Raw genomic sequence first — 25471 nt, 5'->3', positions numbered from 1 at the left:
CTAGTTGATCGGCACTTTGAAGTTTAATCACGATCGTAAGTTCATTTTGCCAGGCAAATGTACGTAAATTTGTTTATTATTTAGGTTCAGAATTGTAGACACAAATCCAATCCTGTTTAGTAGAATCTAATTGCATTTGATATCGATCGTTTAGCTGTTTCTCAAATATTCACGTGTCGATCTAATGTAAACAAGAATCTAATATTGGAATATTTTTTGTTATTAAACAATTAAAATCGATTTACAACTTCGAAAATAATTACTTGTTGTTCGTTTTAAGTGTAAAAAATTTACGTATTTATCAAAAAAACGAAACGATATCTATTTGCCTATTCACATACATATGTGTGGGGTCAAACGGAGGTGCAAAATGTCATCTCCGCCTATTCGAATACTCCGGTTATTTGCATATTTTCTTCTGGAAAATGACCTATGCAAATAAGCGGAATCCTCTGTATACCACATGTGGTTGAAATCGGACAGTAAATACTTAAGTTATATCACAGAAACCGCTTCCCCGATGCAGATGGCACCGACACCGAAGCTGATGCCGACACCGAAGCTGACGCCTACATAGTTATACCTAAGTGACGCCCTTGTGTTGCAGGCAACACAAAAAGTAACCAGCCCAGGTATAAATCATACAGGTACAGGTATACAAACATAACATGTATTCATTTGCTTTTAATTTCAATGAATCTTGTAATCAAGCAGTAGGAAAGGTTTCAAGTAAAATGCTTACCTTTAGTGAGAAGTTGTGCCAGGTAAGTGTTTTGCTGAGAGGGTGTTAATGTTGTACTAACAGGAGCAGTAGATGAGGTTTTAGGTAACAATGGTGTCTGTCCTTGCCTTGTCTTCATCCTCATCACTTTTGTCTACAAAACAACACAGCAATGTATTATATGTTATATACATTAATTTGGTTAAGGTTCTTCTTGTTGGTTGCTTCTTTCAAGATTCCCATGTTTTTAAAACTTTTTATCATTTTCTCTTTGTTTTGTGAACTCAACATTTAATATCAAATCTCCAACTTGCCATTTAATGGCAAGGACAAAAACATATCAGTTTGAGATCAATTAACTGTTAAAACATGACCCTGTTAATAAAACATGTTTTAAAGTAACAAAGCCAAGTTTTACAAACATTTCTTAACTTGAAGGAATTCTTTAACTTAAAATTGATTGATCATCGATTAAAATCCAGAATCGGTCCAACACTACTGTGTGTAATTCTTTTCTATGGTGAATTTTATCACCATAGAAAAGAACTATACACAGTAGTGTTGGACCGATTCTGGATTTTAATCGATGATCAATCAATTATGATTTTTCTAAAGACTACCGATTAGGGAAGCTAATAATTGATTATTAAAATGGGAGGTAACTTGTGGTTGTTTTACACTGATCTGAATCTTTATTATGTAATATATATATGCACATATTAAATATCAAAGAAACACAATTTAACAAAGCATGACAATTTATTGACTCGTGTCCTATCCGATACACATGTTACTTACACAATAATTCCAATTTGAATGAAAGAAAAAAATATCACTTCAATTCATACTGTTGGAACATATTTCTTAATAAATACATGGAAATTAAAAGGTTAATTAAATATATATAAATAAAGGAGAGTTTTCTGTAAATGGTATTCAATTATAAAATCGATAATTAGTTGGTTGCCAAAACTGATCATTGATTATGATTTTACAACGATTCCCAACACTAAAAGATACTGAAATTGACAGCCTTACCAATGAAATTATATGGATCATAAAAGTAGAATAGGATTACTGGTGATATACTGACAAACTAACCTTTGGTACAGCGAATTCTCCCCCAGACTTAAGTGTGGCAGACTTGTTCACCTTTCCTAAAGTGGACTGCTGTGTTGTGGCAACTCCTGTGGCTGTTCCTGTAGGTGAACCCGTGGCGGCAGCAGCAGCAGCAGCAGTCTTGCTGGCCACTCGAGATGTCACCTTAGATTTCAGTCCCGACAACAGAGCAGCCTGTAAAGGACTTGTATTCTGAGTTGTCTGTTTATCAGATTTAGTTGTTTTTATAGCACTTAGAAACTGTTGTTTAGTCTCTGTCGATTGTTGTAACATTTGTGGCTGTTGCAGCTGTTGAACTCTGAACTGTTGTTGCTGCTGTTGTTGCTGAAGAACCTGCGACAGATTATTTTGCAGTGAGAAAGTCTGTTGTGTTGCCTGCGGCTGTATTTGCACCTGCTGAGTCTGTTGGTTCTGTTGTAACAACTGAATTAACTGTTGTTGTTGTTGCTGCTGTTGTTGTTGCTGCTGTTGCTGTTGCTGCTGTTGTTGTTGTTGCTGCTGCTGTTGTTGCTGTAGAAGCTGTTGTTGCTGTTGATACTGTTGCATCTGTAACAACATGTCGCTTGTCTGATTTGAATTGGCCTGAGTCTCTAACAACTGTGTGGCCAGTAACGACACAAGTTGGCTGTTGTTTTCCGGTGACTGTTGAGCCATGCGCAACAGGTTGATAAGGTCCATCATGGCGTTGTTGCCACTTGGGGCTGCTGAGGCCTGATCTGGCAGAGAATTGAGTGTAGACTGGACTGGGGACGGGATTGGGGAGATCAGCTGGGGATCTTGTGTGGTCTGAATTAGAGGGCTCTGAGTCATCATCTTTTGAGGCGGAGGGGGTGGGGCAGGAGGAGGGGAAGGAGTGGCTGTTGGTTGGAGTAAAGCACGTAATGAAGACATGGATGAAGTTCCTGTTCCAATGTCAAAATCATCGGCAGGATACACTCTCTGAAAAGGAAAACAAAAATCATAATGTATCTGAGGCTCCTTATGAAACTTCCATATTTCTGTATTACTTAAAGATGCAAAAATTAACTGTTAGCATATAAGTTCCATTTTCATAAATAACATTCAAGTACAGAAATATACCAATCATGTATACATATATATACTTTTTAGCGGTAGTTTTATTTTAGCACTTTTTGTGCTGTTTTTTAATCGCTAATTCATTTACAGCTCTAAATTTTATAAAAGAATGTTTCCTATATAACCCTCGAATTGGGGTAATCTATATCTCGCTAGTTTACAGATATTCATATTTCCGCTAAAATTTGAATGCGCTAAAATAATTTTTTTTTATTAAAATCTAACATGTGTAAAAAAAAAATATTTGGAGGTCAAAGTAATCAAATCTTCGGTGTATTCACTGAAATAACATCATTTTATTATTTATTCATAATTTTTTTAATCAGATTAATTAATCTGCATTTATCCCAATGTTGAGTACTATTTGCGGTTAGAAGAACCACACATACCTGTGAGCTGGATGAAGTACTTCCTGTGAACTGTACAACAGAACTCCCAGACCGGCTAGTATTGGTTTGTTGTAGGAGTTCTGTGGAAGTCAGAAAAGAAACACTGTTTACATCATCATTGACGTTTCCCAGTACAATTAAAAGACTCAATGCATATTAACTTATTTAACTAGTTTAATAAATCTCATAAGTATTGTTATACATTTGTGTACCTGTATGTGTTCCAGTACAGGAGTAGTTAAGTAACTCTACATCAAAATTGAATATGTGGACTATATTGTATTTAAAGTTCATTTCTTGTTATAATTACCTTATGTAATATTTTATATCTTAAATGCATTTTCATTTTTAGCTAATATATCTTCTTCATGAAGACTATTTCATGTTTTAACAGTTCAAATGATGCAGGCTTTGTTTCTCAGTGTGGTCCTGAATTGCTGTGGAAATATCATCTTTGAGTTTCGTATACATACTACATATTTCATACCCACTCATGACAAGAACTGACCTTCAAAGTCCATGAGAGCATCACTCTCATCATTTTTAAAAACAGATTGGGTTGTAGAGGGATAAGACCTGGCTGTAGCAGACTTGATATACCAAACGAACCTGGTAAATAGCAATCAACATATCAACTTTATTGGTCGTTAGATCAAACATACAGATGGAAGTTTGATTTACTGCATTTTAAATGTACGTGTGAAGTGGAAACTTCGTATCGAGTACAGTCGTGTTTGACTTCATTGTGTTATTATCAGTAAAGAGATGTTTGTAACAATTTTGTTATTTCTTAAAATATCGGGTAAAATGACACTTTAGAATAATACCATTCTTTCTCCATACACACAGTTGCACATGTAATTCATTTTGTAAACGTACATTTTGTACATGTAAAGTGGAAACTTTGCATTGAGTACTGTCGTCTTTGACTTCATCGTGTCCATATAGTTTTCATAAGCAAGTGTTTATATGATATACAGAAACTTTAATCCCGAACATACTCCAGTTTTTTCTTGTAACATTCGTTTGTATTTCAGAACGTCGATATCCGTAATTTATTTACCGTCAAGCCGTGTCCATGATTGTAACAATGGTATTTCTGGTTTATCATAGCCGATCGTTTTGCGTTTTGCGTTAATCTTAGCCGGTATTGCGTTAATCGTTTATCGTTAATCGTTAATCGTTAGCGTTAGCAATCGTTAGCGTTAGCTAACGGACGATTTTTTTTGCGTTGCGTTTGCGTTAGGCTGGGAACGTTAAATGGTTCAGGTACTGTACCTAACGAACCTTGAAAATCGCAATCAACATATTATCTTTGCATAATTCTTAAGTCACAACACATTAATTTCAAGATACCAAAACGACATTGATAAAGAACAATTTAACATCAATTAATTGGTCAAATTTTCCAGTTATTGTGCATCATCTTTTGATGTGATTTTTGAAGGTGGGACTAAGACATTAAAATCGTAAATTACCCTGTGCATGTCATTTTGGTATCTTGAGACCTCTGTATTGATAAGAGAAGGTGAAGTTTGATTAACTGAATTACACTTACTAAATTCCCTAGGATTGGAGAATTACACTTACTGAATTCATGAGGATTAGAGAATTACACTTACTGAATTCCCGTGGATTAGAGAATTACACTTACTGAATTCCCGTGGATTAGGGAAGGTGAAACTCGCATGATTAAGTTGATTAAAGAGTTCATCCTCCAGGTCCATGTCCATGAAGTCGGTGCTGTTTAGATAGATATCTGTGGCAGACTGTTGTTGAGGTGCTGTTGACTTGGTCACATTCGCAGTCATGTTCAACAGCTCCGAAATCTGTATAATATACCACAAGTCTGATAAATGACACCAATATAGTACATTAAGAGCAGTATCTCTTTATATTCTTTATCAGTTAATGTCATAGATTTTTGCCCTGATTTCTCTTTTTAAATATATCACTGCAATATTTTTACTATATGTTGTGTTATAAAATTGCTCAACGAGAACTTGCCGAAAATTTTAAGAGCCTTAGAACTGCTAGAATTTTCAACAGCAGTTTTTGTTTTAGATCAACTTAAAGTTGTTTCTCAAAAGAATACACCACAGATTTCTGTACTTAAAATTTCATTTGTGGAAAGTAGTAATCATTCAATTTAGATTTTATGATGGTGTTTCATGACTTTTTCTTATATGTACATATATCTTACATCCATAGGTTTCCTTCTGTTGTATTTTCTTTGGTTGCAGTAGAATCGGCGCCATTTCTTATACTCAAACGTGACGGTGTCTAGTCTTCGTTTCCAGTATTTCCCTTCTAACACTATTGCCTGTTAAAAATCAATTTTTTAAGTGATGATTTTTATGCATCTTTATTTAGTTTTGATTTATGAATACTTAGAAATTGGCATTGTAAACATAGTAAATTACTGAAAAATATCAGTATATTTGGGTTACTGGATCAGGCTTTTTTATCAATTATATTCGGGAATTTATCTAACTTTATACATACCTCTGGCTTTGAATGGATGTCATCTGATAGAGGTGGAGCAAACTGACATACAACTGATTCCTTCCCATGAACATCTGAAAAAGGGGGTAAAAAATACATACATTAGGTATATCTTAAAAGATTTTTTTTCCGTGGGTTATTTCCCTTTGATCACTACAAATTAACACTTTCTATAAAATCCAGGACAGGAGGAGTTATGTCCCATTGCATATTTTTCAATTTGTTATATTTCTCAAAAAAATATGACCAAATACATATAAAGGTTTTATTTAACAGTTTTACATTCTCACCTTCAAACAATTAAGGTATTTTTATTACAAACAGATTCAATTCTGAAGACAATATAGTTAATTTTATCAGCAATATTCTAATGACCAGTTTTCAAATACGACCAATAATGTTTAAGAAAAATTCCATCATAATGGGAATTACATCATCATCGATGAGTGTGAATGAAAATCATCACTTAATCATCTAATTTATTAAGAAATCCCCAAATGATTGAGGGTTTCAAATATACTCCAAAATATGAAGAAAATAATTATAAGACGTTTCTCCGACTGACCCAAACACTCAATCCTAGGTATATGGATGATATTGCATTATTAGGCTTCTTTCTTGAAAGCTTTTAATTATATTTTATGAAGACTATGCATAGTTTAATTTGACTATTTTGGCCCCATATCCCTCAAATTTTTAAATTTGTTATTTAGTGATTAAATTGTTGAATTTCAATATTGAATACATTACCTGGTAATATAATTGATAAGATAGATGTTTATTATTGCAGATGTAGTTGCCATGGTAACCATCCTTAATGTGCATAAATAAATAAATAAATACCGCTTATTTGTAAATTTGTATAATTTTTGGCTTATTTTTGCAAAGTTTTTCTTTTAAAATTTTACAGTGAATCCTTACACAAACTTTACATTTCTCCTAAAGAGTTCAAGATTGCATTCTTTTGTTTCTAACAGTTTTCCTATAAAAAAAAAAAAAAAAAAAAACCAGGTCAAAAATCACCTTATCTATGCATATTTTGTATGGTTACCATGGCAACTAGAACTCTAATTAGAGAAAACTACCAACATGGATTTACTAAATATTTCAAGTATAACAGCTTATTAATACATTACATACCACTTAGTAGGAAAAACTGATAGATATGGGGGGGAGTGGAGGGTCGATAAAATATACGAAGCTATAGTCCTTCTTTGCATTACGATAAATAATAATAACAAATATACGAAGCTATATGCTAAACAATAATATCTAGTTAACAAATATTTATGATTGTGTATACAATATTCTAACATGTATGTTTCATGAAAAAAGAACATAGATCTAAACCGAAAATCCATTTTCACAAGACAGCTGTTCGATTAGCTAAAGGTGAATCTAATGACCTTAAATCACTGTAACAGTTGATATTTATTGACAAAATGAATCTCAATCATAGAACTTGGTATACTGGTACTTAACATGTTAAAATTGACTTTTATCAAGCAAATATTTATTAAAATAACTTACACCTACCATTTTTGCCATAATGAGCACTTATAATTAAAGATCGATGCTCCACCGCCGACAGAGCATAAACGATACTCATCATTTTAAGAATAATTTGTGTGTTTAATCGTGTATATATATATTATTTATAAGTCTATTATAACACAAAACATAAAATGAAATAATTTATTTTGCTTTTGGTGCATGCATAATCAGTACTTCATTCCATATAGGATGTAGTGCCACGGAATGTTTTCGGGATGCAATCAATTATTTTTAATATTTTTATCCTGAAGTTAAATTAGAAGCTTAAGCGTAGTTAACTTTAATTTTGTAACTGAAGAAAAATACTAAACCGTCTGCTCTTGTTTTGATAGAGAAAAAATACTATTTGTCAATGGTGGAGCATCTTTAAAAATTATAATAAATTGAGGAGCTTATTTGGAAAACAAAATGTTAAGTTGTGGACAATTTTTTTTTTAAAGTCAGCCATATTTGAACTCTTTTTGTACTCGTGGCACATTTATCTATCTCAGTCAAAGTAAAATATCATATGCATATATGTTTTCTTTCCTTTGAGACACATCATCACATCATGCCTTACTCGTGAAAGTTTATACACATGCCATAACATGGATATGGGATACAACGTTGATGTTATAAGCAGCACACAATTGTAAAATATCATTAAATCTTCACCTTGTTCTCCAGAAGAGAGGAGGAACGCTTAAAGGGAAAGGGAGGGGGAGGCGCTCATTACGACGAATACAGTACATTCTCTATTTAGTTGGCAAACACTTCAAAAAGTTTCTCATAACAAAATTGAATTGCAACAATTTTGATGGAAGGGAGGAATTGCTATTGCCTTAATAAATTGTCTCAAATCATATAATATCTAGATGTTTATAACTCATTTAATGTAACAAGTACACTATAATCTTTTACTCGTATTTCTATTATCTTTTTTTTATTAACATACGTATATACCGGTACTCCAATCATACTGAAGTATTTAATTGTAAACAGCCTCACAGATGTGATTATCATCTGTACTGGATTAGATTTGAGATATAAATTTATAGTGTTCCAAAATGACTATAGTCAATCCTGTCTATATATAAAGATTGCCCAAAGCACCAATGGACAAATCATAGCCCTAAAGTAGCTAAATGATCTTTATACACAGGACAAATTGTGTTGAAATTGACAATTTGGGACCCTGACCTTTATACAAAGGTAGTCACTAAGGTAGGTTTGACTGTATATAGGCTAAACATAACTCTTCATTGTTATCAAAAGCATCAATTTGGAATTCAGCCTACCCCTCAACCACTATGTATACCAACTCGTAGAGTTATTTTTAGACCGAGTACTGGACTAGTTATCAGACATGAATTGTAACTCAACTCTGATGCATAACTCAGCACTTAATCTGTAAAAACCAAATCTCGGGTATGCACATTTTCTGTGTGGTATGCACATTTTATGTGCAAATTATCTGATTTCTTTATTTACAAAACTTGTGAGCGTAAATTTATTCCTGGCATATTTCTAACAAAACACACCTGCTGTAACAGAAACACTTAACAGAAAGTATAAGATATAGCCATATCTCCTGATCACCCTCTATGTGTTATGCACAATATCTTTGCCTTATAATAAAAATAGAAATTTACAATTCTAAAATACCTGCAGTTTTATATGTATTCTGGAAGTATAGGTATATTTTTTACATGCATATAAATTAGCTTTATTCTATAGCATTGCAATTTGCCTTTTATAAAAGCCTTACATTCTGTATATATGTCCCTATAAACACCATCACTCCCTCATTTGGTTCATTTCTTACTTTCTGATATCTCAAGACATCATTTATAGAGAAATAGCAAGCAAATAAATAAAGGAAATGTGTTTGCAAAGAGTATGTCAGTTTTAAAAATATTAAGTCCTAAAATTTTCAGGGTTTAGAATCGAGCCACAATACAATAAATCCTGGTGGTGTGGCCCCTATAAAACTTTATAAAATCCCTTTATTACCCCCATATGTGCCTCATCACTTCCTACCTTTACACTTAATTGATTTGAAATGTTGCCCATTTCTCAAAGACACAGAGTACAGCTATCTATAGCTTATGATGCTATCTGATCAGCATCCATGTTTTACTGCATAAAATACATTTACACCCGGTCCACCCCAACTGCGAATGATAAATATTATGAAGTTCCTTACCGTCAATCGATTGATTTGTAACACAGCGAGAAATTCTGTACCGTGTAGCGATAAACGCTAACACACTCTACCGACACACAACGTGGCTATTTTTAGACTCGAGTACTGTCGCCAAATCCACAGGTAAATCGCGGGGCGCTCTGGCTACATCAGCTATACCAAACACAATCGTAAATGTTACAAATACCGTAAAATCTTGTGTTACTTACACACCAGTGTACTTTGCACATGTATTTTTTCTTATGGCTTTAAATACTGAAAAAAATCTACTATCGGTATATTTTGCGCATTCAAATTTTGGGGAAAACGATGTCCGGGGAACCACAAATTCAGTGTTATAAAGGTGGTAATTTCATTGCAAAACATTCACAATAAATGCTTGACAACTTGCACAAAAAGTGTTGTATTTAGAAGAAATAACATAATATAATTGCACTGTGCTTATTTTCTTTTATTGGCCACCGTAACTGAAACAGTGAAATATATCTTGCAGAACATGTCAAAAACATTGGCAGTCCGCCGTATTCGATCCGTACACATGTCAATGTCTGGAGATATTACACATGAATAGTTATCAGAACTATTTGAAAATATTATAATTTAGTTACTTTAATATTGCCACAATAAGTTTTAAGTGTGTTTGAGATCATTAACAAACTTTAAAGAGCATTCCGATAGCATTTACATTGGCTTGCAATAATCACATCGTGAGTGAACTCACTATCTGTACGGCACCAGATCCAAGCTGATGGCTAATTATATATAACAGTTACGGTTAAAATGCCACTAACCTTCTAGCTTGTCAGTTTTGCTGTAATAATATTACAAACCACTTATTGAAAATCCTAAATATAGGACAGTTTAGGACTCGTCTTATAAATCCCACGTGTGTTTTGACTTTTTGCACACGGCCTGCAGCCGGGACATGTTATGGCGGTTCCCTACGTAATGAGCATAGCTAGATCTATAAGGAGTTTCATATGCAGTTTTACTAGAAATATGAAGATTTGTTAAAATATCTAAAATAAAGAAATACTAGTCAAGTGAATTTTTATGCAATTTGAAGAATATTTGTTTTGTTTTTATTTGTAACATTTACGATTGTGTTTGGTATAGCTGATGTAGCCAGAGCGCCCCGCGATTTACCTGTGGATTTGGCGACAGTACTCGAGTCTAAAAATAGCCACGTTGTGTCGGTAGAGTGTTAGCGTTTATCGCTACACGGTACAGAATTTCTCGCTGTGTTACAAATCAATCGATTGACGGTAAGGAACTTCATAATATTTATCATTCGCAGTTGGGGTGGACCGGGTGTAATAGAAGACATATATGCATGTTTTCTTTATAGTTCCGGCCTTAATTTATACATCTCTAGCAAGGTGAGCAACATTTCGGGGAGAAAATAGTTGACAGGGAGTAAGGAGACTATATAGTTGGTACAAGGTTAGTAACTCATAAAACATCATGGATGGTGAATTAACATCTGTCTTAATGACAGTGACTTGGAAAGTTCTACAAATAGGAAATATCTTAAATAATGTAATTTCTTATTCAAGTACCCTGTCCCAATTTCTCAAAACAAACTAAATTAAATAACAGACTTATCATAAAGTCATTTTCTTTTACTTTTATTACAAACCGTATTCGCCGTAATTAGCGCCTAGGACACTTAAATAAATGTAACAAAAGGGGTGTTTATAGATGAACCAAAATCTAAGTTGAAGATGAAAAAAGTCAGCCATTTTTTAAATATTTCTGTACTCATGACGCATTAATCTGTTACAGTAAGAAGAGGCCCATGGGCCTTAACGGTCACCTGACATCCAATAGTAATTTGTCATTAAAAGTAGAACAAAGGGCAATAACTTTAAATTTGTGTGAAGTTTGATCAAAATCACACAAGGAATGAAGCCGCTAGAGCACTGAAAAGGATTTTCTAAAAATAGTAACGGTGACCTTGACCTTGACCCTGCAACCTTGAAACTCAAACTTTTTAGTCCTTTGTATTTGTGTGCAGTTTGATCAAAATCAATCAAAGAATGAAGCCGCTTGAGTGCTGACAAAGAAATTGTCTAAAAATAGTAACAGTGACCTTGACCTTAGTCTGGCAATCTTCACACTCAAACTTGTCTGAGATATTATGATCCTTTGTCTATGTGTGAAGTGTGATCAAAATCACTCAAGGAATGTAGCCGCTAGAGTGCTGATAGGGATTTTCTAACAAGAGGCCCAGAGGGCCTGTATCGCTCACCTGGTTTGTAATGCTATGTAATGTTCTGAATATAAGTTCATTGTTTCTTTTCTAAAGGAATTTGAATATTTACCTCTAATTCCCCTATTGGGCCCCACTCTTTCTGCTCCAGGGGGTCAAAGCCAAAATTTATACGAATTCTGTTAACCTCAAGGATGTTTCTGGCCAAATTTGGTTACAATCCATGCAGAACTCTAGGACAAGTAGCGATTTTTAGGATTTACCTCTATTTCCCCTATTGGGCCCGCCCCTCCTGCCCCAGGGGGGTCAGGGTCACCATTTATGCAAAATCTAATCCCCTTCCCCTAAGGAAGTTTCTGGCCAAATTTGGTTGCAATCCATGCAGAACTCTAGGACAAGTAGCGATTTATAGGATTTACCTCTATTACCCCTATTGGGCCCCGCCCCTCCTGCCCCAGGGGGGTCAGGGTCACCATTTATGCAAAATCTGATCCCCTTCCCCTAAGGAAGTTTCTGGCCAAATTTGGTTGCAATCCATGCAGAACTCTAGGACAAGTAGCGTTTTATAGGATTTACCTCTATTACCCCTATTGGGCCCCGCCCCTCCTGCCCCAGGGGGGTCAGGGTCACCATTTATGCAAAATCTGATCCCCTTCCCCTAAGGAAGTTTCTGGCCTTATTTGGTTGCAATCCATGCAAAACTCTAGGACAAGTAGCGATTTATAGGATTTACCTCTATTACCCCTATTGGGCCCCGCCCCTCCTGCCCCAGGGGGGTCAGGGTCACCATTTATGCAAAATCTGATCCCCTTCCCCTAAGGAAGTTTCTGGCCAAATTTGGTTGCAATCCATGCAGAACTCTAGGACAAGTAGCGATTTATAGGATTTACCTCTATTACCCCTATTGGGCCCCATCCCTCCTGCCACAGGGGGGTCAGGGTCACCATTTATGCAAAATCTAATCCCCTTCCCCTAAGGAAGTTTCTGGCCTTATTTGGTTGCAATCCATGCAAAACTCTAGGACAAGTAGCGATTTATAGGATTTACCTCTATTACCCCTATTGGGCCCCGCCCCTCCTGCCCCAGGGGGGTCAGGGTCACCATTTATGCAAAATCTGATCCGCTTCCCCTAAGGAAGTTTCTGGCCAAATTTGGTTGCAATCCATGCAGAACTCTAGAACAAGTAGCGATTTATAGGATTTACCTCTATTACCCCTTTTGGGCCCCGCCCCTCCTGCCCCAGGGGGGTCAGGGTCACCATTTATGCAAAATCTGATCCCCTTCCCCTAAGGAAGTTTCTGACCAAATTTGGTTAAAATCCATGCAGAACTCTAGGACAAGTAGCGATTTAAAGGAAATGTTGACAGACGGATGACGGACGGACGGACGAAGGACGGACGCCGCGCCATGGCAATAGCTCACCGGCCCTTCGGGCCAGGTGAGCCAAAAATAGTAGCAGTGACCTTGAACTTGACCCAGCAACCCTGAAACTCGTTCTCGTCCGAGATCTTGTTAATACTAAGCTACATACAAAGTTTCATCAATCTCGGTTCACATTTACTCAAGTTATCATGTTCACAACAAAAAATTAACGCACAACGCACGACGACGGACAAAAGGCTATCACAATAGGTCACCATGACCTATGGTCAGGTGACCTAAAATGCATGTCTTTTAACCCTTGAGATGCATTATTATGTCATGATTCACGTGTAAAAGACTCACAAGTTCATGTTATATGGGTTACATTGCTGTTGTTACAGGTATCACATGTTGTAAAATAGGGTTATTTCCAAGGGATGGGAGCTTTTGTACAACTTCAACTCTTCTCTAGAAAAGGGGAGGGGCGCTTATAGGGGGAGGGGCCCACGAATATGGTAATGAATAAAACTTAATTTTTACTTCAGTTCAGGTTTTTTGCTTCATGAATCCGAACCAGTTCTGTATACTTACATTGCATGCACCATTCACGCCAGATCAGATTGTTGAGCCGAATCTTGTCCTTGATAGTTAGCTGGAGGCCACGAAATTGCTTCCATTTCGGTGAAGTCAATTTACCACTGGAAAAAATAATCCAAATCTAAGAAACTATAAAATAGGGTGTAAGTCACTTTAACCATTATGCCACTATGAGGTCATTACATCATGTATTGGGTCTGGATCAGGTAGATATAGCTGGGCACGCAATAATTAACTTTCCTGTTTGCTTAGCAATAGTTGCGAATGTGATTTTATTCTCTTTAGCAAATAAGAATTTCATTTAGCCAATTGTTCATTCACAGTATTTCATCATGAAAAACATTAAATTCTTAAGAAGCAGATCTAATAATGTATTTTTATGCATTAGTTGAAAAGTACAAACAAACCATACTCCATTGTGCATATATTGTTACTTTACATCCCTTCAATAAAACATATATGGTACAGTAACTGATTAACTTATCAACTGTTTTAGACTTGCTATGAAAGTAATCCAACTAAAAAAACAACAATGTTTGAAGCTCATGTCTGCATGATTGGATATCAGGTGTGTGAAGAAAAAATTTAGCATTTTTTGTAAATTAGGATGAATTTATTTTAGCAATTAGCAAGACTGATTACCAGTTAATAATGAAAATGTGAATAAGAAGCGTAAGGCAAGGATATAGGCTCAATCAGTAGAGAATATCTTGTACTTATTCAAAGGTCCAGCTGGGTTTAAAACAATCTGGTCTAATTTTTCCAACTTACTTCATTTTTGATGCCTATATATGCATATGACTGAACCTTGCCTCATCTGATTTTGATATATATATTGACTTAAAATTGAAGTAAATACTTGACAAAGGGAAACCTAAACCTGGACTGTAAGTTAAATTATCTTTGGGGTAAATGGATAGATAAAAAGTTTAGGGTGGAGGAAGGAGGAGGCCTTGGAAGAATTGGTAGAGGAGAGAATAGGCCTGGGGCGAGGGAGGAAGCCTTGGGAGAATTTGTTGAGGGGGGAATAGGCCCGGGGCGAGGGAGGAGGCCTTGGGAGAATTTGTTGAGGAGGGAATAGGCCTGGGGCGAGGCCTTGGGAGAATTTGTTGAGGAGGGAATAGGCCTGGGGCGAGGGAGGAGGCCTTGGGAGAATTTGTTGAGGAGGGAATAGGCCTGGGGCAAGGGAGGAGGCCTTGGGAGAATTTGTTGAGGAGGGAATAGGCCTGGGGCAAGGGAGGAGGCCTTGGGAGAATTGGTAGAGGAGAGAATAGGCCTTGTGAGAATTTATGGACATTGGAGGAACCTTATAACAACCAGCTGGTAGCTTATAATTAATTGGTCAAGCATTTATGAATTGGCTATATATGTCCAAAGGTCCCTTGATGGAGTCCCAGTCTGACTGTGCATTTTCTGAACTATGTACTACACACCTACAGAATCTAGCAGGCATATTATAATGAAAGTCTGGTGATGAGAATATTTTTTTAAATTATGATATGAACCTAAATAATAAAATGATAATGAAACATCTGATAAAAAGTGGCAGACTGCATATGACCATGAATAATTATAAATTGATAAGGATATTGGTTCCTGCACAACAAATACAATTTACAAATCTTTACAGATTAGCGATTATGAATGGTAATCAATGCCGTATTCAGAATAGACTTGAATACCAGAGAGTAGATTAATACAAAGTGTAGCTATAAATAGAAAATGAGCAATACCATGCAAATCCAAATTAATAAAGATTCATTGAAGATGTTAAAGGGATCGAGTGTCAAAATAAGTTTTTGGCAATCTGATTATCAGACCATACCATAAAGCAAAAGATTGTCTTTTGACAACCTTATTGCGCTAAAACAAGACTTAGTATTTACAGTATTTCCTGCCTTATTTAATCTATTTAAAGCATTAGCTCCAGTCGAATAGCTAGGAAAGACATCAATTTTTTTTAAGATGGTGACTTAATTTAATTTGGAACACTTGAATTGTGGCATAAGCAGATCTAGACAGACAAATATTTTGGATGAGTTTTAAAAAACTACATTATTACAAATTTTCAAATGTGTTTTACAAGATGATGACATATATAGTGGCCATCTTGGATTTTGGATCAACCAGAAAAAATTGTATCAGGATTTTTTTTGGAAGAATTTGAGAAGAAGCTCAAAATGTCTTCTTCATCTTCGATTTCTGATTGACCCCAAAAGTAAAAACTTGCAATTTGGCAAGGGCCATTCCATGATCATTTGAATATTTTCAGACAGGTTCATCTTAATCCTACTAGTAGAAATTAAGAAGAAGTTTATAATGTATGTGAAAAGTTCACTGACGGAGGACAGCCTATATACAGCCCTTCTGTCACTTCAGATCAGATCACCTAATTATAAATATATATATGATTGCATTGAACAACAACATATGTTATACGCAGGGTTTGCATTTACGTTGTTCCAATTGCATCAAAAATCAAAAAGGGATATGATTTAATACGAACATATGCCATTTGCAATAATTGGATGTCACAGAATCTGTTATGTAAGGTCAAACGGTAACTATGTGTCAATGGTAATTGTTTTTGTGAGCGATACATGTCATCTTGGCCTCTTGTTAAATCTTTTTCATAGAATAAGATTATTTTTAATAAAACTTTATCTAATTAAAGCAGAAATATTGTCTGTTTTTCGATGAAGAAGACAAAATGATGAAAATATCCAAAAATTTTAAAAGGGTTCAAAACCAGGAGCCTTTGGAAGAGTCATGCAACCTCATGATCATGCATCCTTCGCAGCACTATATGATGAGTGATCTTTAATGCAGGGCTGGTTCTGGTTATATAGTTGAGAGTTTTTCTCTGTATCTTATATCTGATGAGTTACCGGAGGGGGTGGGGAGGGTGGGGAGGGGAGGGAGGAGGGCTGATGTCAATGCATTACAATGCCAGGTGTACAAGTTACATTGTATTTGTGTTATTGAGTGCAGGAATCCGCTGGGAATACTATCCAGTATCCTTGGGATAATGGCCACAGGAGGACAGTACAAGTATGAAAGAGACAGGTTGCATCATACAGCTTGACCTGAGCAGTCTGACCATTGTGACCTACTGTACATATCATGTCACGGTTTGTTGACCATGACCCTTCAAGATAAAATGTTATGTATACACACAATCCCACGATACTAAAACAACACAAAGGCATCACTCTGTGACAGTATGATTAGGTTACATAATATACACGTGTGTTTATGATTACACGTGCATAGCGATAAGCTGTCAAAATGTATTCACCTGTAAGCAAGAGTCATACAATCAAACAGACTTGATAGTGACTCGTCTATATCAATAGTCCGAGTGTTTCTCCCTGTCGTAAACGTGTAGCTCTTTGCAGTATCTTGTCGTGCCTTACGAAAATCATAACTACGGTCTTTTAACCGATCTATCCTGGGTCCTTCATCTTCTCCAAGGGAGGGGGACGGGTCGTGGTCGTGGACGCGACTGAGCATAAACTGCCCACTATGTATGGTGCTCTTATCGTCGTCGTCCCGATCGTCTTTAGAATCCGACGTCATATTTCCACCTGAACCGCCTGAATCAATGTTCAATATGTGCGAGCCTTTATATCTGCCATTACCCGAAATGTCAGGTAATGTCCAAGCCTCTACACTCATCATTTCCGAATATCTTCACTGTCAACAACATACGAAAGTCTTAGTATTCCAAACTCGTCGTCCGCCATTACTCTAGAACTTGCTCATAGAGGGCGTTTATCATATTTTTCATGAGGCCCCAAGGGGGGTAATCACGATCAGTTAAATTAGAATCTTCTAATTATCTACTTCCACTATCTAATTATTAATGATAGTGTGCGTTAAATGATATAAATTAATTGTCTTTGGTGCTCATTAGAAATATTTGAAATAATAAGATATATTTTACTAAAATGTTTTTTATTGAGAAGAGATGCAGCATGTATACATGTAGGCTATTAGTCTAGCTGATCATTGATCAGAGCAAGATTTGCATAATGATTTAATTTGCTAAATACATGCACAATGTTTGTTATTTGAGCAAATAAATAAAGATATCTATTTTTAAGTATTATTGTAATAAACGACACACGATTTTTTTGAAATAAACGCAGCATAAGTAAGTGATATATCTTATATAATAAGAAAAATGTGACGTCAGTATATAGGTCGAAACATACATTTGTGTTGATTTTGGACTTTAGACTTTACGAATGGGAATTTTTCGCCACGCAGAACAATAACACTGATAATAAGTTACGCAAATCTATTACTATTTTACTTAATAATGAATGCATTATATCCCCATTTAATAATGAATGCATTATATCCCCATTTAATTATATATATATATATATATATATAAACTTTCAATAAAAAATACCAATACACGTATTGAAGTACTAGTACCGTCTCTCCTATTATCTATTCAAGGACAGATACGTGCGTAATATTGGTTTGGTTTCAAAAATAGGTACTAATGGTTAATTATATATATGCTCTTATGATTTAAATGTGTTTGTGTGTGTGTGTGTGTTTTTAAATTGTTTTGAGAATCAAAATTTAAGTTATTAAGAATAAACCATTCGATAAAAAAACGATCCATATATCATACAAAAATCCCGATTATAGCCAATATCGGGACGGAGGAGGCAGATCAGTTTGGTTAGGCTGGGCTTAAAATCAGAAAAATTCTGCTAATTAAACAACACCACGAAATAAACTTAATGGTTTGGACAATTGAGACGTGATAAGGCCAAAAAATTATAATATGTCTGTTGAGGGTCACATTGGCGAAATATTAAATAGGGCATTGCTATTTTTTTCACTCTAAAATGATGGCCGGAACCGGAGTCTGAGATAGAAATCACGACTTTTAATTTTTTTCGTAGGAAAGTGGAAAAAATTAGGGTCGGTGGTAAAACATTATGGTCGGTCGGTAAATCTAAACAGACATATTTTTTTTTGTTGTTGCCTAAGCTAAAATATTGGACAATTAGTGCGGAAAAAACAGAACAGCTGAACAATCAGTGCGGAAAAAACAGAACATGATTAGTTTCAGCAATCGGTTTGGAAAAAGCAGATCAGTTGAATAATCAGTACGTAAAAATGCAAGAACAATTTTTAAACAATCCAGACCACAGAGATGAAGAAATAAAACCGATCGACTTGGACAATCAGTACGAAATCCAGTGTAACAGTTTGGACAATTCGTACGGAAAATCAGAATAGAAAAAACTGGACAATCAGTACGGAAAAAAATAAGAGCTAGCAGAACACTTTGGCCAATAAAAAAGGGGAAAAGTATGGATCATCCGGACGGGAAAAGTAGATCGGTAGTTTATAAAATCAGAAAACAATCTTAAGTCGGAAAAAGTATAAATAGATCAGTTTCAACAACCAAGACATGAAAAGTAGAGTAGAACTGTTTGGACAATGATGACGGCGAAAACAGAACTGTTTGGACAATGATGACGGCGAAAACAGAACTGTTTGGACAATGATGACGGAAACAGAACGAAAACAGAACTGTTTGGACAATGATGACGGCGAAAACAGAACTGTTTGGTTAATGATGACGGCGAAAACAGAAACTGTTTGGTTAATGATGACGGCGAAAACAGAACTGTTTGGACAATGATGACGGCGAAAACAGAACTGTTTGGACAATGATGACGGACGAAAACAGAACTGTTTGGACAATGATGACGGCGAAAACAGAACTGTTTGGACAATGATGACGGCGAAAATAGAACTGTTTGGACAATCAAGACGGCGAAAATAGAACTGTTTGGACAATCAAGACGGCGAAAACAGAACTGTTTGGACAATCAAGACGGCGAAAATAGAACTGTTTGGACAATAAGACGGCGAAAACAGAACTGTTTGGACAATCAAGACGGCGACAATAAGACGCGAAAACTGAACTGTTTGGACAATCAATGACGGCGAAAACAGAACTGTTTGGACAATCAATACGACGAAAACAGAACTGTTTGGACAATGATGACGGCGAAAATAGAACTGTTTGGACAATCAAGACGGCGAAAACAGAACTGTTTGGACAATCAATATGACGAAAACAGAACTGTTTGGACAATGATGACGGCGAAAATAGAACAGTTTGGACAATCATGACGGCGAAAATAGAACTGTTTGGACAATCAATATGACGAAAACAGAACAGTTTGGACATGATACGCGAAAATGAACGTTTGGACAATGATGACGGCGAAAACAGAACTGTTTGGACAATAGACAATATGACAATCAAGACGGCAAAAAAATAGAACTGTTTGGACAATGATGACGGCGAAAAAATAGAACAGTTTGGACAATGATGACGGCGAAAATAGAACTGTTTGGACAATCAATACGGCGAAAACAGAACTGTTTGGACAATGATGACGGCGAAAACAGAACTGTTTGGACAATGATGACGGCGAAAAATAGAACTGTTTGGACAATCAATATGACGAAAACAGAACTGTTTGGACAATGATGACGGCGAAAATACGAACAGTTTGGACAATGATGACGGCGAAAATAGAACTGTTTGGACAATCAATACGACGAAAACAGAACAGTTTGGACAATGATGACGGCGAAAACAGAATTGTTTGGACAATGATGACGGCGAAAAATAGAACTGTTTGGACAATGATGACGGCGAAAATAGAACAGTTTGGACAATGAATGACGGCGAAAATAGAACAGTTTGGACAATGATGACGGCGAAAATAGAACAGTTTGGACAATGATGACGGCGAAAACAAAACTGTTTGGACAATCAATACGGCGAAAACAGAACTGTTTGGACAATGATGACGGCGAAAATAGAACAGTTTGGACAATGATGACGGCGAAAATAGAACTGTTTGGACAATGATGACGGCGAAAACAGAACAGTTTGGACAATGATGACGGCGAAAAAGAACTGTTTTGGACAATCAATACGACGAAAACAGAACTGTTTGGACAATGATGACGGCGAAAACAGAACTGTTTGGACAATGATGACGGCGAAAATAGAACTGTTTGGACAATCAATACGGCGAAAACAGAACTGTTTGGACAATGATGACGGCGAAAATAGAACTGTTTGGACAATGATGACGGCGAAAACAGAACTGTTTGGACAATGATGACGGCGAAAACAGAACTGTTTGGACAATGATGACGGCGAAAACAGAACTGTTTGGACAATATACGCGAAAAATAGAACTGTTTGGACAATCGGCGAAAACAGAACTGTTTGGACAATGATGACGGCGAAAATAGAACTGTTTGGACAATCAAGACGGCGAAAATAGAACTGTTTGGACAATAGAACAATGAACGGCGAAAACAGAACTGTTTGGACAATATGACGGCGAAAATAGAACTGTTTGGACAATGATGACGGCGAAAACAGAACTGTTTGGACAATGATGAACGGCGAAATATACGAACTGTTTGGACAATGATGACGGCGAAAATAGAACTGTTTGGACAATGATGACGGCGAAAATAGAACTGTTTGGACAATGAAACGGCGAAAACAGAACTGTTTGGACAATGATGACGGCGAAAACAGAACTGTTTGGACAATGAAGACGGCGAAAACAGAACTGTTTGGACAATGATGACGGCGAAAATAGAACTGTTTGGACAATGATGACGGCGAAAATAGAACTGTTTGGACAATATGACGCGAAAAAGAAGTTTGGACAATGGGCGAAAACATAGAACTGTTTGGACAATGAATGACGGCGAAAATAGAACTGTTTGGACAATGATGACGGCGAAAACAGAACTGTTTGGACAATGAATGACGGCGAAAATAGAACTGTTTGGACAATGATGACGGCGAAAACAGAACTGTTTGGACAATGATGACGGCGAAAACAGAACTGTTTGGACAATCAATACGGCGAAAACAGAACTGTTTGGACAATGATGACGGCGAAAATAGAACTGTTTGGACAATGATGACGGCGAAAACGTTTGGACATAAGAAAAAGAACTGTTTGGACATGGACAATGATACGGCGAAAACAGAACTGTTTGGACAATGATGACGGCGAAAACAGAACTGTTTGGACAATGATGACGGCGAAAATAGAACTGTTTGGACAATGATGACGGCGAAAACAGAACTGTTTGGACAAATGATGACGGCGAAAATAGAACTGTTTGGACAATGATGACGGCGAAAACAGAACTGTTTGGACAATGATGACGGCGAAAACAGAACTGTTTGGACAATGATGACGGCGAAAATAGAACTGTTTTGGACAATGATGACGGCGAAAACAGAACTAGTTTGGAAATCTACGACGAAAACAGAACTTTGGACAATGATGACGGCGAAAAATAGAACTGTTTGTGGACAATGATGACGGCGAAAACAGAACTGTTTGGACAATGATGACGGCGAAAACAGAACTGTTTGGACAATGATGACGGCGAAAACAGAACTGTTTGGACAATGATTGACGGCGAAAATAGAACTGTTTGGACAATGATGTTTGGACAATCAAGACGGCGAAATAGAACTGTTTGGACAATGATGACGGCGAAAATTAAGACGAAAACGGAACTGTTTGGACAATGAAGACGGCCGAGAAAATAGAACTGTTTGGACAATGATGACGGCGAAAACAGAACTGTTTGGACAATAGACGGGAAAATAGAACTGTTGACATGATGACGGCGAAAACAGAACTGTTTGGACAATGAATGATGAAAACGGAACTGTTTGGACAATAATGACGGCGAAAACAGAACTGTTTGGACAATGATGACGGCGCGAAAACAGAACTGTTTGGACAATGATGACGGCGAAAATAGAACTGTTTGGACAATGATGACGGCGAAAAGAAAAACAATGAACGGCGAAAATTTTGGACAATGATGACGGCGAAAACGGAACTGTTTGGACAATGATGACGGCGAAAACAGAACTGTTTGGACAATGATGACGGCGAAAATAGAACTGTTTGGACAATGATGACGGCGAAAACAGAACTGTTTGGACAATGATGACGGCGAAAACAGAACTGTTTGGACAATGATGACGGCGAAAACGAAACTGTTTGGACAATGATGACGGCGAAAACAGAACTGTTTGGACAATGATGACGGCGAAAATAGAACAGTTTGGACAATGATGACGGCGAAAACAGAACTGTTTGATGGACAAACTGTTTGGACATGACGACGAAAACAGAACTGTTTGGACAATGATGACGGCGAAAACAGAACTGTTTGGACAATGATGACGGCGAAAATAGAACTGTTTGGACAATCAATACGACGAAAACAGAACTGTTTGGACAATGATGACGGCGAAAACAGAACTGTTTGGACAATGATGACGGCGAAAACAGAACTGTTTGGACAATGATGACGGCGAAAACAGAACTGTTTGGACAATGATGACGGCGAAAACAGAACTGTTTGGACAATCAATACGCGAAAACAGAACTGTTTGGACAATCAATACGACGAAAACAGAACTGTTTGGACAATGATGACGGCGAAAACAGAACTGTTTGGACAATGATGACGGCGAAAACAGAACTGTTTGGACAATGATGACGGCGAAAACAGAACTGTTTGGACAATGATGACGGCGAAAATAGAACTGTTTGGACAATGATGACGGCGAAAACAGAACTGTTTGGACAATGATGACGGCGAAAACAGAACTGTTTGGACAATGAACGGCGAAAAACAGAACTGTTTGGACAATGATGACGGCGAAAACAGAACTGTTTGGACAATGATGACGGCGAAAACAGAACTGTTTGGACAATGATGACGGCGAAAACAGAACTGTTTGGACAATGATGACGGCGAAAATAGAACTGTTTGGACAATGATGACGGCGAAAACAGAACTGTTTGGACAATGATGACGGCGAAAACAGAACTGTTTGGACAATGATGACGGCGAAAATAGAACTGTTTGGACAATGATGACGGCGAAAACAGAACTGTTTGGACAATCAATACGACGAAAACAGAACTGTTTGGACAATGATGACGGCGAAAACAGAACTGTTTGGACAATGATGACGGCGAAAACGGAACTGTTTGGACAATGATGACGGCGAAAACGGAACTGTTTGGACAATGATGACGGCGAAAACAGAACTGTTTGGACAATGATGACGGCGAAAACAGAACTGTTTGGACAATGATGACGGCGAAAACAGAACTGTTTGGACAATGATGACGGCGAAAACGGAACTGTTTGGACAATGATGACGGCGAAAACGGAACTGTTTGGACAATGATGACGGCGAAAACGGAACTGTTTGGACAATGGTGACGGCGAAAACGGAACTGCTTGGACAATGATGACGGCGAAAACGGAACTGTTTGGACAATCAAGACGTACTCTCTGTAAATCTTCAAAAGCAGTTTCAGTGATTGGTCATCCACCACCCTGAAAATACTTTGTTATGACATTATCTAAATCCATCTGCCGTTTTTTGTCTCAAAAGAGTACTAGTTTTAGTTTTAGGAAAACGGAGATAGTTAATGTTATTCAAAAGAGTAAATGGGATTTACTATGAATACAAATAAAGTTTGTTATTTCCATCCACTAAATGGATCCAATTTGATAGCCACCAGCCTGTATCTATGATGTCCGATAGCGCAATGTAAAAAAAAGGAATTACTCTTTGTTTTTTGGTACCTATATATAAAGTATATTTAGTGGTTTTTTTTCTATAAGACGAAAAATCCGGTCACTAGCCCTTTTTTGTCAAAAAGAATAAAGTTTTGTTTCAAGTACAAAAAATGTAATGAGTAACTGGTTTTAAATTAATACAAAAGAGGGTTATTACAATTGTTTTTGCTGATCAATTAAAAAACGCTGAATATAGGTACAAAAACAAATAGTTATTGCATTTTTAGTACATTCCGCTATCGGCCATTGTATGTATAGGCATGCTATAAAAGACTTGAATATTTTCAGGAATCTTGACTTCTTAGACTTGAACATCCTCGATATTACAGGGTTTACTATGCTGACGTTATATCTAGAGGATTATATGTTATACTTGATCATGTATGTGTCCATGTATGCGTCAGTATGTCACCAATTGTATTATTGTCTAGATCTAATTTACTTAGTGTGTCTTTTCAGACCGTGTTCATTGCTGAATAAACACCTTATGAATAAACGGACTTGAGTCCCATTTATGAACACGGGTGGTCAATAAAACAAGTCCAAAAACCCTATCAAGCCCGTCCAAAATGGACTCGCCGTTCGAAAATAGTCTCTGTTCATATTTCGGTGTTGCTTGAACGACTGTCTCGGTCTGAGTTGACGAGACTTTGTATCCACTTCTGGACGATCTCATAGTAAAACTGAAGACAGCCCAGGAGAAAAAATCTGAACCGATCATAGACCTGCAAAGAGAGAGACCAGTGTACCGTTATACGTCTCTTTTGATGTACATCAAAGGACCGAAACTACCCGTTCTGTTCTGTTGTCTCCAGGGTGGATATTACGTCAGTAAGAGTAATCCCTGGAGTATCGGGGAAGAGACTCACCTAGTCACGGACAACATTTTTTAAAAGATGCTCCACCACTGACAAATGGTATTTATTCTCGATCAAAAACAGGAGCAGACGAAAGAGCATTTTGTTAGAGTGGGGCATCTATAAAGAAATGATATCATTCTTACTACTCCCTGACTGTCAACTTCACCTCAGGTC

At 36.7% G+C, this 25471-nt stretch overlaps 1 protein-coding gene across 1 annotated transcript in view; it reads right to left on the bottom strand.

The window, feature by feature from the left end:
- The window catches only part of LOC138332223 (MLX-interacting protein-like), a 37645-nt gene extending 20168 nt beyond the window's left edge, over positions 1 to 17477 (bottom strand). Inside the window, 10 exon segments of the mRNA XM_069280225.1 lie at positions 743 to 875; positions 1823 to 2779; positions 3307 to 3386; positions 3815 to 3854; positions 3857 to 3915; positions 4961 to 5135; positions 5510 to 5629; positions 5812 to 5885; positions 13716 to 13822; positions 17020 to 17477. Coding sequence (XP_069136326.1) covers positions 743 to 875; positions 1823 to 2779; positions 3307 to 3386; positions 3815 to 3854; positions 3857 to 3915; positions 4961 to 5135; positions 5510 to 5629; positions 5812 to 5885; positions 13716 to 13822; positions 17020 to 17402 — 2128 coding nt within the window. The 5' untranslated portion in view covers positions 17403 to 17477.
- Between the last annotated feature and the right edge of the window lie 7994 nt (positions 17478 to 25471).

This window comes from Argopecten irradians, chromosome 9, assembly GCF_041381155.1.
Source record: "Argopecten irradians isolate NY chromosome 9, Ai_NY, whole genome shotgun sequence".
Taxonomy (NCBI): Eukaryota; Metazoa; Mollusca; class Bivalvia; order Pectinida; family Pectinidae; genus Argopecten; species Argopecten irradians.
Note: the sequence above shows the minus strand (reverse complement) of the source record. Positions and strands in the feature narration are given on the sequence as shown.